The following is a 16,840-nucleotide window of genomic DNA, read 5'->3' as shown; positions in this document are numbered from 1 at the left end:
TTTCTGCTATTGGTGCAGTATATATATATATATATATACTTTTGTATATATAAACCCACTAATTACTCCGTGCACTGCTATCTATCTGCCGCCCCCGTCCTATGCTAAGACCCCGAAGTAATAGGTTGAGAGGGTCGGCAGTATTCTGCTGCACAATCCCCCTATTAAAGCCTCATCCTGCAAGTGCCGCAGTGAAGCCGTACAACAATTAACAGAAAGCCAAACATCTGTCCGAAGTTCCGTTGTTGAAGCGTCAACGACGACAAGCAGGCCATGAAAATTCTCACGCGCCCTGCTGCGTACACAGTTCATCTGCTGTTTCCCATTGTCTGTCTGTACAGCAGAAGGCCTGAAACGAGAGCCTCGGGAAAAACTGTACCTTTTCGTTCAACCCCAAGAGCTTCCAAGTTCCGGTCTCCGGCACGCAACACCACATTGAAAACCATGATCACTGTGCAGTACAACAATACGGATAAGGACCTGCGGCCTTGGTACAGCTCAAGACAGGATATTCTTGTCACTTCTAATTGCGCCTTTGATTAAGCAAAGAGGCCACACGGTGGCCAACGGCAAAAGCCACAACTCCAAGCTGACGCAATCTTCAGGCCCTTCGAGAAATATATCAAATGCGCTTTTGCTATATCGAATCGTACATATGGCAGTACATCGTATACGAATACAACTGAATACAGCACATTTTCCGTTGTAGGCACATTGCGACCCAAAGCCTAAAGTACAAAACCTCATGCGCTTTACTGTGAGCCGAAGACACGCGAAAGGAAGGCCTTTAGATCGTTGAGTTCTTGCTGGTTGGCGGAGTGGCCCAGGCCTTGGTACATTTTAAAAGTGATGTCCTCTTGGCACTTCTCCGGCCGAGCTCCCAAATCAATAAGTCTGTTTCGCACGCTTTCCACACTGGTCTGTCCGTACACCGGACGCACCATTTCGTCCAACGCTCCGTGACAGTGCAGAATACGCGGCACGGCCTGCACGTAATGGGGGGATACTTCAATCTCTTTTCCCAGAGGACACCAGGAAGAAAGCGCTACTATGCCCCCTAACTTGTGCGGAGACGTTAGGCCTACTAAGTAGGCCAAAGCTCCGCCCTGACTGAACCCCCCAACGAGAATACGCGAAGGATCAATGCCTGCTTTGATCTCCGCCTCAATTATTTTGTCGATTCGCGCCTTGCTGGCCATCAGGCCCTCTTTGTCTTCTTTGGCGTCTGCAGAGAGACCCCGTATGTCGCTCCATGCCGTCATACGGACCCCCATATTGAGCGTCACTGGTCGCGTCGTCGCTGTGGGCAGGATGAGCCGCGTGTTCTCGTGTATTTGTGCAGCTTCAAACAGCTGAAGCAACTCCGTCCAGCCGCCTGCAGTGTCCCCCAAGCCATGCATGAAGATCAGAGTGCCGTTTGCATTGCTGGGCTTCCAGTGGAGGCCCTCTCCCCCATTTCCATCACCGGGTGAAAGCACTACTGGCATCTTCTCGCAAGACGGGGAAGCCGCTGCTCCCGCACACGTCGCAACGTAACGTCCTACAGCTACCTCGCTGCTTCCAGCGACTTGGAGGACTCCTGTTGTATCTCGTTTCTGAAATGTAGAGGCCAGGAGACACACAAGCAGCGACTTGCGCGCCGAAGAAGCCACAGAAGAAGCTGCTCTAGCGTGAGGTGCCGCGACCCTGGTGGAAAAGCGAGCTGCGCTCAAAGCGGCCAAATTCTGTCGCAACGCCCTGTCTGGACTCGGCAAAGAGTTGGAAACAAGAAATGCTGAGGAAAAACAGATGCTTTCCACAACGAACAGCCCCAGAATTCCAAAAAAATGCAAGTTCGCAAAGCGAGCAAACCGCGCTACGGCCCTGCTCGTCATCCCAACAGGCCAGCGGGACCTGTGGAAGTAATTATGCAATCACACGGTGTTTTGATTCGACCAGCTCCAGGAAAAAGGGAAAAAAGAAGTATACATCTTGGAGTGCACGCAAACACACACAACCGACACTTGCACTTCACGGGCAGCCACTAGCAGCAGCCGGCTCCCTCAAGCTGAGGGCTGCAACAGATGCCAGCTTGTTTGCCCTTTGCCTATCGGCAGTAATTTATTTCCTTTTTTAGTTGAAAACATACATCTCCACCTCCTGTTTGTAATGGCTCAGGAAAGAGATCATTAAAGGTCTCTATAGCCCCCCGTCAAGCTACTCACGTAGCCACACAAGCACGACAAGGTGCGATCACTGTCTTCAAGACTAGGCTGGGCATCTCGTGTCAAAATAGTTTATGAATAAAAGTTCCCATTTCATTCCGTAATCATAACGTTTTTTTGTACTACTTACCACTCCCCTCTTGAGTTCCTGACGAAGCAGTTGCGTTTGAACCATCGATTGTAACATGCTCTGGCGTCATGTTGGTACGTGGACAGCGCAGGTTGGCTCTTGACGGACAGGCGTGATTGTTTAGTAGCATTCTACAATATTATGCCATGCAACAAGGAGGGGTTGTGTGCACTACAGTGTGGAGTTACCTTGCCCAGCAAGGGACCTGCATCTTATGCCAGGCCGCCACTTCACCGCAACAGCCCGAAGCACTTAAACCGCGGTAACAAGGACGCCTGGAGGCGGGAGTAGAGGTAGTCTACTCTCATGGAAGACTTATCTGAAGTATGTTGACCCTGTTGACTCTCATGACGTTTCCTTGGTAGGATGGAGGACCCTCCTCTCACCTGGCAGCGTCGCATAGTTGGACAGGTGCGAGGAGAGTACTCTACTGGCACACCTCTTCTGCCTAGTGTGTAGTAATGATTAGTAACGAAGACGTTTTGCAGGGGGGGAGTGGGGGGAAGGTCTCTAGATATTCCCCCCTAGGATGATTTCCAAAATTTCCGCCCATATCTGGAGTCTTGGAGATTGATCCGGATTTAGCCTCTGACAGTAAAGCAGCCATCAACTAGTTGCCTGGCCTTATTGCAACGAGCGCAGTATCGGCAGCCTATATAGTGGAAAGTGTCTATACAAGAAAGCATACCACTGCTAACCGTACAGATGCCACGATGAGGGCTCAAATTCCATTTTTTCTCGGACGTGCGCCTGAAGACCAACAGGTGGTATTGGTATTTCTATTTCAGAAAGGGATGCTTGGCTGAAAGGGTGCCACTTTTCCAGAGCAACGGATCCAGAACTCTTCCAAGTTGCGCACGCTTTTTGAATTGGCGATGGAACAACTACGGCCGAATAAAAAAGACGTAAACAGGGGACCTTTTGAAATAGCGCTGCACCACGTCGGCAAGTATTAGTCCCTGGTGAACAGAATACCAACAGTCGGCTCGGAACTTCCATATCATTAATAACTTACACCGAAGCTGTCCCCAGAAAAGAGGCAGTCGGTAACTGCCTGGTCCATGGAGAAAGAACCAAGAGATGACTGGCTTGAAGTCTAGCAGTTGGTGGAGTCCTTATGAGTCAACAAGAGAAAAAACCTACGGCTACCACCATAATTCAAGATAAAGAAAAAATGTCTGGAAACGACGTAGTTATAGAGCCTATAGATTTGGGGGGTGTTAATGCGAGATCCGTCCCTAAAAGGGGAACAGCCGGCACAAAGGGAATCTGGCACTCACAAAGTAGAGGAAATATAAGAACTAAAAACAAAAGCCTTCGAATAGCGATGCAATAGAGGCCAGCGAACCCTTGCCCTACGCAACATGCGGCCCAGTGGATAGGTCGAAAGGAGGAAACAGGCACTTCTGCAGATCGTCCCCGAGTAGAGTCTGTGCTTATACAAGCGTGGTCACGCGCAGCGCAGCTTAAATTGCATAAACCCATTTGGCTGCAGTTACTCAGTCGCGTGCACATTAGTGACCATGCCCTTGCATGTACGCACTCTCCAGCCCATTTTAAATCATTTAAAATATCCTTTTAATACTTTACCAGCCCCAATTACTTTCTCTTCGTGATCTGAGCTATTGCTTGCACCCATGGCCGTCACGGCGCCGCCGCCGTCCACAATGTTCTTTCTATTTTGTTGCTGGACCCCTCGTTTGGGAGTAGCCAGATCCCTGTGGCACCCTTTATCGATATTGAACGCCGGCGGCGACTCAAACTACACTTCTGATTCGGCTGGGATGGGCGCATTACAAAGCAGGGTCAGATTCTGGGGAACAGCACATCACGCCTGTCTTCGTACGACGGCTGCTTACTTCAGCGACCGAGCTTGCAGCAATGGGACGGGCGTAGGCGCCAGAAGCTGCGAATCGAGGCAGTATTTGAGCATGCCAGTCGCACTTTCCCACGTATTCATTTCCCTTCTTCCTTTCAGCGGCGAGGTCAGTGGCATCGCTTGCCAGCTCCTTTCCCTTCCCTTGTGCACTCATCCCTTGCGGCACAGCCAGACACATGAAATGCCTAGCTCAGGCGAGAGGAAGGGCCGATTTAGCCTGCGCTTTATCACGTTGGCACGTCCATTGCTACTTGCGTGCAAGCTGTCGATTGATGACTAAACAAGTCTTCAAGTATTGTATTGGTTTAACCTCACCTCGCTGCAACTCATGCCGCTAGGAAGACCCCCGTTCAATCACAACGACTCTCTCACTGTTGCATGCACCAGACGGTATTAAACATTTACTCGGAACGTGTCGGCCATCCTGCACGCCTGGAGAGTCATGTTCCTACTTCAAGACCATGCTAGACACTTTGCGCCATGCACTAATCCTGCAGGCACTAGTTGAACACTCATTTGATCCTCAGTATCCGGCATCGACTCAACCAAAAGCACTACCACCAACTACAAGACAATGCTACAGGCGATGCCACATCACACCTAGGCGAAGAGCAGTCCGTCATCCTTTGCAGGCAGAACCTGAGTAAACACACTGCAGATGGACGCTTGACGCCTTCAAAAAAATAGATACATACGGGAAACCGCATGTAACACTTGCAAGTTCAAAAAAAAACGCCGTATATACACAAACCACCACGCCTTCAGTAGCTGCGAAGCAATCTCCCGCAACGAGCAGCAACTCGCTGCTCCTGGATAATGCCAGCCGCGCGGGTTCCGTCTAACTTATTCTGTGTACAACTGAGCGAGTGAAAATTAGAAAACTCTTTCTTACTGGAAGGTGTTTATTTCCACGCGAAGCATGCAAACTCCACAGGCTTTTGCCCAAGCCCCAGCCGACACTTACTGTCTCAGCGGCTGTCTGCAGCACCCCATCGCCATCTCAGGTGATGTATGGGGAGGTTTAGAAATTTTTACTTTCCTTCAGTATTAACCGCTTTTTTCTGTTGACTGTTTGTAAAGTAGCAGCATGGCCTCTTCGTCACCCACGGCGGAGCGATGGTAGCGCCAAACATTGCCGACCACAGTCTTTGGGCAACTGAAGGCCAGGCTGCGGCTTTCGCTTCTTCTAAACCCGCGCAATCTGTCGTCTCACGCTCACGTACTACCTCTTCTGACCGTCGACAGTCCGGTTCATCTCCTTGTAACGCTGCCAGTGCTGCTGCGGTTGCCAACCCTGCCGCCTCAAACTCAGCTTTCCGTCCACTGCGTTTCCTTCAACTTGTGACTTTCACAGGATTTCTCGCTGCTGCAGCGTCTGTCTTAGGAAAACTGGCTTGCAGCTTCAGTCCCAGCGATCCGCTTCAGCAGTTCTCGGCTTCCTTGTTGCGTTGGCTCTGTCCCAGTCTCCCCGTCGACGGAGACGTGCTTCTGGTGCAAGGCGATGCAGACTCTGGCTTCACGCAGTTTAATCTGAAACCTGATGGCTTTGGAGCCTTGGTAGTTCAAATTGGCAGAGCGGCAGTGCTGCTCGCTACTTCTGGCCCTCGTTGCAAGTTCATTGGTGTTGACGAGTTAGGGGGGGAAGTATTCTTAAGCGTAGTTGCCTGCTTCTTTAGCGCCGTCCTTCTTTTGCGCGCCTGCCTTTTCGGCTGCATGCTCGCATGTAATGGCTTCATGCTCAATTTCCATGTCAAGTCCCTATTAGTTGCACCGTCGGCTGGCAGCAGCAGCGTCGCAGTCTTTGCATCCAACTTCCTTTTCTCTGTTGTTTTGTCTTGTCTGCTTCTCGGAGAGCACCTGAGCTGCCGATTTTTTGCTGGTGCGGCGTGCATGCTCCTAGGAGTGGCGCTGCTCTCTGCTTCAAAGACGCGCAGTCACTACTGAGTCACCGTCGCGAAAGCATACTCAGTAGACCATCTCAGTTCATTTTCTCTGAAGGGTACAAGTTTCTCCTTTTCACCTAATATCGCGCTTCTTCTACACCCATGGAGCCTCCTCCATATACGTGCGAGAACAAGATCACCGGCAGCGCCAGCAGCAAGATGGAGTGCTCATCTTCTTCGCTGGCGCATGAGGCACGTGATCTTCGTAAGAACACCGCCGACGCTGCACTGTCTAGCGATGAAGTCCCCACCTCAGCCGACAGCGTACGGGAGGAAGGGCTGCGAGCTTTTCGGGCCGGCGATTGGAGAGGTGCAACTGATGCTTGGAGCCGTGGACTCCGTACGCTTGAATATATCTTAGCGAGGGAAGACGAATTCGATGAAGACAAGAGGAAGGAGTTTCTCGCTGTACGTCTTAAGCCTAGCGAATGCTTATAACATTGCGACGCAGCTGGTTCAAAATTTAGGTTCCACAGCTGCGCTTGTCATGACGGCCGGTTTCTTTAAGCTAAGTGTTCGCACCTCTTTACAGTAAGCAGAGTACGGCTGTTGTGACTGCTTATTTCTGCTGTGCCTGCTCGTATGCCTTCAGATGCATCAGTCGTATTTGTTGAACTTGTCGCTCTCCACCCTCAAGGAGAGCCGCTGGGCCGCATGCATCCTGTACTGCGACAAAGCGCTTCAGCGTGACCCGAAAGCTTTGAAGGCGCTCTATAGAAAAGCTCAGGTACTAGGGGTGCATCCAAATATACCTGCAGAGCAGCTAGCGGTCATAGTTGGCGGTTCGTTTTGTTGTTGCTGTGCTGGCTGGTTGCTATAATACAGTCAGCTGGGGAGGTGGTGGGTAATTGGCAAGGGGGGGGGAGACGCGAGCCGCGTGCATGAATGAGGAAGGCGGAGCAGTATGCATACAGTAAAAGCAGTGTGCTGTGCATGTTGTTTTGTTCGGTTGCGCAGGCGCAGCAGGAATTGGGGGACTTCGACGGCGCATTGGCCACTGTAGATAGGTATTTGAGCGTATCTCCGGGGAGTCCTTTGGCCTTGTCGCTGCAGGCCCAGCTACGGCACTTGAAGGCTGCCCACGCAGTAAAGGAAAAGAAGTTGCTCCAGGGGATGTTCCGCAATTTGGAACATGACCCGCGGTCGGAGGCAGCTGAAGCTGCTGCTGCGGAGGCCGGTACGGGGAATAGCAGTGGTTTACTAGGTTCTGTGAAGGCAACTCTCAAGGACTGGTTTAGTGGCGTGGGTTCGAAGCAGCAGCCCAGTATGGATTGTCCGCAGTACAATCAGACTATGGTGCAAGATATTGCCGCGGTGCAAGCAGCTATGCGAGCCGCCGGTATGGATGGTAAAAATAACCCGAACGACTACAGTCAAGATGCTGTGGCGGAGGCTGTAGCTTCTTTGTTGGGGGGCAAGGATAAGGCCGGGACAGTAAACATGGAGGAGCTAAAGCGGCTCACCGCTCTGTTGAACAAGTATCAAACGATGCACGCCGGGGAGGCTTCGTTCATGGATAGACTGAGGTTTCGCCTATCGCTGACGTGGTTTGGCATTCGGCACGTCTGTGCGTCGCTCTGTTGCTATTTTTGCCGAAGAAGACAAACACAGCAACACGCACAAGCAGAACCCGAGTGGGAAGACGTGCAACCTAGAGCTTCTGCAGCTTCCCGCAGTCCAGCACCCGAAGGCAAAGAGAACCGGGGCTTCCTTAACACAGCCCAGCGAAGGCAGCAGTGCCGCACTGCGGCGGCCGCAGCAGCTGCTGGTAGAAGACGGAGGAATCAACAGCACTTTGCTAAGGGGACGACTTCCAGCGGCAGAGTGGAAGATCTTGGTTGAGCGGCCAATGTTAATGAGCTGAGTAGCAGCAATACTAACTGCAGCAGATGTGGGTAGTGCCGCGGATAATTTGCAGCCGCAGTTTCAGAAAGACGCCGATATGTAGATGCCTTAGAACGTGTGCGGTTGCTTGAGCAGCTGGAGTTACACTGTTTGTCTAGGAGACAGCATGCATTGTCTCTACGTTTTCACGGAGGCTCGAGGCAATAATTCTGCTCGTGCTGCTGGCACGTGTACCCGCAGCCTTTGAGCGTTCAGCAGCTGGTTGTGCATCGTAGCGGTTCCCTAAGAGGTCGTAAGCCCAAGACAACATTGACCTGTACACTTTAGATTTCCTTCGTTAGAGTTAAATGCAACGTTCTGCAAGTTATCTGTTCGCCCGTTGGCACGTGAAACTATCGGTCAACGAAGGTGGGATGGCACAGGAAATAATAGATGCGGGAATGTGTTGGAGATCCAGCTCCTGACAGGTAGACTGTCGTCGGTATGAGCAGTTCAGACAGGGGTGATGCCATGCTACATTGGTTGTAGGGTGCTTGTGATGGGTTGCCGGAATGTTTACGGTCGTGTGTTACAGCTAGTCACGCAACAAGAACTTCAATATTGTGAAAGTTCCTTGCGGGAAAAGTGACATTGGCACAGAATCCGCAAGGCGATGCCCGTGGAGGGAAGCTGCTCATGCTGCTTCTTATAGGGCTGCCCGTGCCGCTCCTTATGAAGCTAGATTTGCCCTTTAGTTAAGGGCTGGTGAAGCTGAGCATGTTAGCCCCCTTTCTCACGCTATCACAGAACCGCAGGTACTGGGAAGCTAACGCAAATCTTAACAGAGCAGCTGAACAATCCTCAATTATTTGTCGGGGAGAACTGATAGGCAGGGGGAAACGGTGCTTCGTTGTTATTAAGCAGTCACCATCAACTCAGCCCATTCAAAGACGCTGGGCGATGTCGGCGCTGCTCAAACTCCATGAAATGCCACATCCAACAAATTCCCTAGCAGCTCTGGGCTGCACTGCTCTCCTCGCTCGACCAAACCAGATGTAGCCTCCTAACACCAGCCCGCAAGTGCATCGCTCACTCGCAGTGGGCGAGTCTACGGAATGGGCTGCCCTGGGCAAGCCAACCGCCCCTGCGCGTCATAGCTTCATTAGCCTTTACAGCCTTCCCCCTGCGGCGCAATGCTGCAGGCGTTAATTACTGATGGATTGCCACGAACCGCTCCGCACTGCCTCATTTTGATTATATTTCCGTCCTGGCGCTGCAGCCAATGACGGAAGCAACAGGAAGTCGACGCGATTCGCCAGTTTTGCACTCCAAAACGGCTAGGGGCTGCCGCAGGAGTTGCCTATGGTTATGTACGGTGCGACAGATGAACATCATCTAATTAGAATTCTGCGGCGCGGGCATTAGCACGTCGCACCAGTGAGTTTTGAATGTCATCAGGCTCAGGATCCAGAACCGCTCCGTAGCCCAGGCCGACGACTTCTTCTACGCTCACTGTGATTTCGGGGCCGGCGTCAAAGGCTTCTACAAGATCCTGCGGATCCCCGTCTAGTGTGCCAACGCGTTTCTGGTAATACAAACGCAACCGCATCTGCTCCTTCATCCATCCATCTATCATGATGGTGCGTGCGGCCAACTCGGTTTCTGACAGGTCCTCTTCTCGATCTTGAGGCTCCTCAGCATCGAGCGCCACCACCTCATCCGCAGAAAGTTGCAGTCTTTCAGGTATAGGTTCTCCTCTCAGTTCGTAAAGACGTATTTCCTTCCTTCGTCTTTCTTCCCACACCCGCTTATCTGTCTCAACGCGCAGCTCCACGAACAGGGCCGGAACCTCCAGCCCCATAGGAGAACGGCGAATAACACTGTATGCCAGCTGCAGCAGGGTAGGATTGTCCTTCACCTTCTTTGGCCCGCTCAGCACGTCGCGATAAATCGACATATTCACACACTCCAAAGCTCCAGTATACTTCGGCCTGTACTCAGCCAAGAGATAGCACACAGAATATTTTTCGCCCTATTTTGCGCGAACGCATTCCAAACGTAACCTAGATCCCTGTCGAATTAACAGCTTTGAGCAGCCGAAAGGACAATAATATACGAAGGCAGCAGGAGAGTGGAAATGCATATATCCATCTAGACACTGTCCTACCAAAAATTATGAATAGGTTGACTTACGGAGTCTGCAGGCGGGGAACAAAGATTCGGTCGATTAGTTCATTAAGAGCCCTCACCTCCTTTACCTGATCAGCAAGAGGATGATCTGGATCCTGCAAATGCACAAGCAATGGCGTTCGGGTACTTCACATTAGCATAAAGTAATAGGCACATGGTAATACATCTCACAAAAAGGCTGCTTCAAATGCGAGGCACTATTATCACAACTGCTTAGTGCTGCACAGCACAGCAATAAGTCAACTCCTTCGTGGGAAAAAAAGCTCTATGGCCTTAGCACTTCGTCGTTTGGTTTCTACGAAGAGGGCCTTTAGAGAATGCGCTGCTATTAACGGATACACCTCTTCCATGCAGCGTACCTTTCCGAACTCGGTGAAGGCGCTGAAGATGCTCTCTAAGACTGGATTTTCGGATGTTAGAGATTTGTCACCGCTTGCGTTGGACGCAGAGCCCCTCAGGTTGCTCTGCCCTTTCACACCACCACGTTTTGCTGGACGCTTCTTAGCACTGGATCCCTCCTTTTCTGCGTGGTCGTCGTCTCCATTCATTTGCAGCATGGGGTCCGAGTTCCGCCGTTCAGGCTCATTACCACCTTTCGATCCCTTACCATTCCCCTTTCCCAAACCACTCCGCTCCTTTTGACCGTCGGAGCCTCTGGAGTTCCCCGCTTCAACTGCCAAAATGTAGCTGAAATTCATCCCAGAGAAGCCAACTAGGTTGCTGGGGTCCGATGGGCCCTGGAATGTTCCCAGCAACACCACAGCGGCGGCTGCAGCTGCCGCGCGTCGTAATAACTTCGCAGCCGCCATCCTTGCAGGCCTGGAAGTCATACCAAATCCGTGGGCTGTACCCAGCGCCTTAAAAAAAGCAAAAGAACTCCCGTTGCTCCCTCCTGCAACGTCCAGCTGATGGGGAGGGACGATGCTGCGCCTGCAGGTGCGCTTCCACGACCGAACTGTGAATTTGTGTCAAAACCAACGGGTAATACATAAATCCTCGAATAACGCTACGGCCCCGAAGGGAGGGTCGAAGTGGCAAGCAGCCAGTGACACCGCAAGGCGTACTCGCCACTGGAATGCGGCGAAACGCCAGTAGCTCTAGATCAATCGTCTCTGCAGACTCAAAAAAAGCTCCACGTTATGCAGAAGATAAAAAGCAGCAAAAAATATACAATAACATCTTTCGCAGCCCAAGAAACAAGCCAAGGGCAGCAGCCAGGTCAACCGCTCTCATCCAGTGATTTCAGGGAACGGACGTCCCACACAAGCGCTATTATTCTGCGCGGAAAGCAGCGCCAAATCTGAATTAATCGTCTATTCCCTAGCTTTCTAGTTTTAAACAGTATCATTATGAAGCCGTCATAACGGTTATTGTACGCAGCGAGTCGCACGGTAGTCCATTGCATTCCCATCTCGTTGACAGCATCGGTAGCATCGCTCTGTAGAGAGTATGGGTAAGTGTGCTCTATGGTGAGAGTGGTGTGATTCCCATGTAATTTAGACGCTACCGGATATTTTGCACTGTGCCGCTTAGAATAAGCTAACTACAATTTTTCTTTATGCTTCAGTGGCGTGCTGGCGGCTGCTGTGGAGATTTGCCATGGCTGCTTGGCGCCGCTTTTTGCCAGATTCCAGTATTAGCATTATCTAGGGAATGATTCTACAGGATATTAGGATTATTGAGAGGCTAGATTTGCCGCTTGAGAGGGAGAGGAGGCAGGACTTGCTTGGTCGCCCCTGAACGATATCTTTCTGGATGGCTCGTTCCTCAACCGTTCACTGATTAGCCTGGGACTCTGGTTAGACTTTAAGCGGGGTCATTCTGCTGGGGGTGCTGTATTGGGGGGATACAACACCGGTGTTTACTGCTAGGGTCTGACTACTTCCCTTGCGGATGCAGCTCGAATAGTAAACGGTTGGCATACAGTGCCACAACGGATGACAAACAAACATCCAGCGTGAGCAACGGATGTAGTTTATCTATTGCAGTTTCTGGTACTTCTCATTCATCTTGAATCTCACGTGAAGCTCACGGGGGGCCGCTGTGATGCGGCAGATATGTAGAGATGCAGCAGAGCGAAATGGGCGCGTTTTTTTAGCGTGCAAGTACAGAGGATGAGACTGTGTGAATGGAACCACTGAGAAGAATAGAGATACCGGGAGAAGCGGCGGATCCCAGGGAATGCACATCCCTGCGGAAAACCCGTCTCCTGCCGAACACCAGTTCCTCAGAGGTCTCATTCCCGTTCGAAGCTTGTAAACAAGCTGCCCTTGGGAGGTTTCGTCCCAAGGCAATGCCGATAGTTATTATTGGGAGGACATTCCAGTTGCCTTTCTCCCTGCTTGGTTTTACGAAGGCTTGTTTCTTCGTACCGTTCAACTGGCAGAAGGTCCGGCGATGCTCGCAACTTCACAGGCTCAGGCCAGATAGTCAAGCAGATAGCCAACCTGAGTGGCACCATGTACCTTGGGGAAGCCGAACATCATAGTAGGTATCCAGACACTCGACCAAATTCTAAATCAGTGCGTTATGTAGACGCTAACACAAATTCACTTCTTCGGAGGCCATGGGGGGTATGCCCCCTACCTACTTGCAGTGTCCATACACGCAGAGCCACGGTGAAGCGGCATATTTTGTGTCGTGGAATTCTTAATTTATGCGTTTGCAGGTGTTGCGGCCGCCCTTGTGTTGGGATTCTGGAGTGGCATGTGCAGTTGGGCTGGTCCATAATACACATGACAAGCAGTGCAGCGTACGCTATGCTGGTTTTTCAGACTCGCGTAAGCCCTGTGCAGCTATCTTGCCAAAGCCTAGAAGAATGAAGTTAGCAGAAATAGTGGAATTGTGTACACAATCGGGCTTACGTGCGCCCAAGGGGCCACATAGTCAGTGAGCAACACCGTTTCACGGTATTATGCACTGCATCACACGGAACCGAGCTACGGCTAGAGACAATTGCATACCAAAGGAAAGAATCTGCTGTGGGAGCGCTACATGTTTCCAAAATTCATACCCGAAGCTAAAATTAACGATGGCGGACTCCACGACATCAAGCTAAGGCAAAAGGCCACCGATTGCTGGGCTGCCAGTGCTCTTGGACTAGCCACCACGTGCGCCAAAGTGAACCAAACAACAATCAAAACAAATCGCACGAAGAGGCAGAGAATGTCCTTAACACATGACCCCCTTCTCTGCCTTCGCTCACAGCGGCGCGTCAAGAATTACTTCTTCCTCGGCATCGGCTGCAGTTGTGTTTCCACGAATTCTTCCGTTCGGTGCATCTGACGAAAGGGATTAAGCGTTGGCCCTGTACCAAGTGCGCGCGGTTCATGATTATTTACAGCTGTCAAACGCCTCCCCCAACGCTTCGTCTCAGCTTCCAAGATCTGGCGATCTGACTCAATGTCTTCAACTGGACACACCGGAGGGGTTCTCTGAACCACTGGTGGGGTGGATGATAGACTAAGTTGTGGCCAAGATATGCTTGGACTGCCGCTTTCATCCACAGACAGACCATGTATGCTCTTTATGATGACCTTTTCCTTTTCCACTGGGGTTTCGGCTTGTAATTCTGCTGCCTCATCAGAGCTGCGCCCCCTCAACCATCCCACAGCAGCATGTGACACCCCGTTTTCCCCTTGCCCTTGAACAGGCTGCTGTCTCCCCCTTGGCGCCACCTTGCCAAAAATGGAATAAGCGTTGCGCAACGCCAAGGAGACGCGCCTACCCAAATTGGAGACGGCCCCTTCAGAATCCAAACTGGTGTTCTGCTCATTACTTTCTACCGCCGGCTCCGCATGGACGGAATCTCGAATCGGGCCGTGTTGAGCTGCCTTCGTCGGTCGCCCTACGAGGGGTACAAAGGGAGCTACAGAGTAAGTAATATGCCTTTGGGTTCTCCTATATGAAGATCCTTCCAACTCTTGAGACTGATGAACGCAAGAGTCAGCTGGGCTACCTTTCTCCATCTCTGGGGTTTTCTTGGTTAGTGCATGTGAAGGCTTTACACCATCAGCAGTTGCTAGTTCATGCAAGGCATTATATGTTAGAGTATCTTCCATATTGAGTGGTTTCTCTCCTGTTGCACCTTGTGAACACTTTGGAGTCCGTCGTGAGTCGCCCTCGTTGCTTTTTCCCTCGAGATTGTCCTTGAGTTTGGAAGGCTTTCCGACCAGGCCAGTTCGCTCTGGAACAGACATTGGGCCTCTATGTTCAAGTACTTCCTTGTTTTCAGCTTGGGCTATTGCGGTTGAACAAAGTTTGCTATTCTCGTTGCCTGCGCCTTGTACATGATCACTTTGGCGAGCAGGCGAAGATAAATCCAGCTCTCGCGTACCACGGGGCAACGCATGTTGCTCAGCCTCAGGAGCTCCCTGAGATCTCTGGATAATTGGACTTTGCGGCCTCGCATCTACTAAATCTGCACCTCGTGCGATGGACGGAAATGTCTTCACAGAAAAGGGGCTCTCACCCACGTCAGCTGTATGTGGACCGATGGAAGCGCCACACGCGTTGCTTGTTGTAGATGGTGGTAAGCCACACTGCGGAGATTCAGTTATCTCCTGCCCACTAAACTGCTTTCTCCCGAATCCTTCATGAGGCAGAGCAACGGGGACGGACTGCTTACTCCCGGCAACAGCTCTTTGATGGCTTTCATTGGAAGCACACGTGTCACTTGGCTGCCCCTGCGCTGATGGTTGCTCCTTGATGCGCCCGCTGTTCACCGATGGCAAAGTGGGCGCTGGTTCTTCAGTGGAAGTTTTGGTATCATGAACGCCGATTGGTTCACTTTCCGACTTCCCTGTGCACTCACATTCAGAACAAACACAAAGTACGCACTACTTAACCACACTCCAGGTGGAGTAGCAATGGCTAAGAGTGTCAAACTAGGCGTCTGCCTTCGTACCTAATAAATAGGCCTCTGCGGCACCTGCAGGCGTTCGTATATGGCAACGAAAAGCTTTTGTGGGTACTTGAGCTGCTGCTAGAGAGTTGGTTGGTGGTCCAGCCTTTTTGGCATTGAGGCGACCTGGGACAGCAGCCTTTACGTGGGTCGTGACAGTACTTTTGGTAGTTCCAGAAGTGAAATCCCACTTCATAGAGCGCACAACAGACGCCGCCTGAACCCACGTCCTCACTTCGTGGCCCCGCCACACGGCTTGAAGCCGAATTGCTTCCTGCGGCGTGCAGCACGCAGGTCAAAATGCACTAATACACAGAGTAGACCCTTACTAAGGACGAAAAGTCCTCCCCATAATACACTGCTTTGCAATGGGCGGGAATCAGCAACGCTTACCTTGATATCCTTCGCCGTAGGCATTGGCGGGCTATGCATTGGAGCTTGACGCTGTGTTCTTGCTTTAACCGGAGTTTGTAATGTAGAAACATAGGATAATTTCCTTGATAAGGGCTGCTTTGGCACGCCTTCACGATTAGATCCTAGGACTGATGAAGTGCGTGACGGTATTTGCATGGTAGAAAAATAGGTGCTTGGGAGAGTAGTTTCTCCAACGCGCGGGGCTGTCTTCTGAACTGCGACGCTAGAGTCGCTTCTAGGTTGCGCCCTTCCAGATTCGAAACCCCCAGACCCAAGGCTTGTTGTACCAGGCAGGTAGTCAGGAGGCCTCGATACTTCTCCTTGCGACTGGGGCGTTGTGGGCGCTTCACCGGAGAGCAGTTTGGGTGGCTCAGAATGAAAAAGCGGATACCCAAGTTTTGGTTGTCGGTGTTGCTTGCCCAGCTCTACAGCATGCTGCAGAACTTTTCTGTCCCGAGCCTCTTCCCCAATAGAGCAAGAAACACCTGGTGTGCCTACGCGCTGGACAAAATTTTGCGAGGAGGGGCTTCGCTTGGGGATTGCCTTGAGCATGAGTGTCTTGCCGCCTGCAGTGTGGGTGGGGAGCCTCCTGAGGGTCTCTGCTCTCTGCTTGGATGATTCCACCGTTTGCTGCATATTGGGTCCTTCATCCTGAAAATCAAGATACTGGGCTTCACTGTGTTGGACTCGCGATGCACGCTTTCCCGGGTAGACGATATCCCTAGAGCTGACACCCCTAGACACATTCCCTCGACGACCATCTTCAGTAATCGCTGAATACAAAATACCAGCAAGCAGCACAGGCAAGTGAATGGAGTGATATTGAAGAATTAGAGGGCCGACTACTCATCTCCCTATGCAAAAAACCTAATGGATGGACAAAAAACCAAGCATCATCAAACACGAATAGCTAGACGGTGCGCAAATGCAAAACAGTAATTGTCTTTCGCATATTGCTGCTGGGCGTATCAAACCTCCCCCCAAACAGCACAGTCTACGACTAGCAGCAGATACAGCGGACGGAAGCGCAGCACTCTCCGACTTACCCACACGCTTTGCAAACCTTACTTCGCCTCCATTCCAAACTGCACTTTCAACATCATCAGCCACCCGCTTAGACAAAACTCTACGCACAACCTCCGCGCCAACTGTATTTGATTTTGCACTTGCTGCTGCACCTGCTGCTGCACCTGCTCCTGCAGGCGCTGCTGTTGGTGCTGCAGGCTTAGCGGAGTCAGCAGGTTGTGCTGCAGCAGCTTTGGGAGGCGGCCGCGCAGGAGCAGGCCCTGCTGCCTTCGCCTTGCCCACAACTCCTGCACCCGTCTCCTTCCCTCCCTCACCACCTCTACGCTC

General features: G+C 51.5%; 5 protein-coding genes across 5 annotated transcripts; 2 read left to right on the top strand and 3 right to left on the bottom strand.

Annotated features, from left to right (window-relative positions):
- Nucleotides 1-752: 752 nt before the first annotated feature.
- Nucleotides 753-1,874, bottom strand: EAH_00017380 (hypothetical protein; the record flags this gene model as incomplete). The annotated part of the gene is made up of 1 exon (XM_013393859.1): nt 753-1,874. The coding sequence occupies one exon, from the start codon at nt 1,872-1,874 to the stop codon at nt 753-755; it is 1,122 nt and encodes a 373-aa protein (XP_013249313.1).
- Nucleotides 1,875-5,132: 3,258 nt separating this feature from the next.
- Nucleotides 5,133-6,185, top strand: EAH_00017370 (hypothetical protein; the record flags this gene model as incomplete). The annotated part of the gene is made up of 3 exons (XM_013393858.1): nt 5,133-5,217; nt 5,568-5,770; nt 6,114-6,185. The coding sequence occupies 3 exons, from the start codon at nt 5,133-5,135 to the stop codon at nt 6,183-6,185; spliced, it is 360 nt and encodes a 119-aa protein (XP_013249312.1).
- Nucleotides 6,186-6,258: 73 nt separating this feature from the next.
- On the top strand, nt 6,259-7,998 carry EAH_00017360 (Tetratricopeptide repeat containing domain protein, related; the record flags this gene model as incomplete). Its single annotated transcript, XM_013393857.1, has 3 exons — nt 6,259-6,564; nt 6,749-6,883; nt 7,114-7,998. The coding sequence occupies 3 exons, from the start codon at nt 6,259-6,261 to the stop codon at nt 7,996-7,998; spliced, it is 1,326 nt and encodes a 441-aa protein (XP_013249311.1).
- A 1,381-nt stretch (nt 7,999-9,379) lies between these two features.
- On the bottom strand, nt 9,380-10,979 carry EAH_00017350 (hypothetical protein, conserved; the record flags this gene model as incomplete). Its single annotated transcript, XM_013393856.1, has 3 exons — nt 9,380-9,971; nt 10,174-10,265; nt 10,530-10,979. The coding sequence occupies 3 exons, from the start codon at nt 10,977-10,979 to the stop codon at nt 9,380-9,382; spliced, it is 1,134 nt and encodes a 377-aa protein (XP_013249310.1).
- A 2,412-nt stretch (nt 10,980-13,391) lies between these two features.
- Nucleotides 13,392-16,840, bottom strand: EAH_00017340 (hypothetical protein, conserved; the record flags this gene model as incomplete). Its single annotated transcript, XM_013393855.1, has 4 exons — nt 13,392-14,971; nt 15,077-15,347; nt 15,467-16,260; nt 16,534-16,840. Coding segments are annotated over 4 exons (2,952 nt in total), but the record flags the coding sequence as incomplete, so codon positions are not given.

Source organism: Eimeria acervulina, genomic scaffold (assembly GCF_000499425.1).
Source record: "Eimeria acervulina Houghton genomic scaffold, Eah_scaff111, whole genome shotgun sequence".
Lineage (NCBI taxonomy): Eukaryota > Apicomplexa > Conoidasida > Eucoccidiorida > Eimeriidae > Eimeria > Eimeria acervulina.
This window is presented reverse-complemented; position numbering and strand designations above follow the sequence as displayed.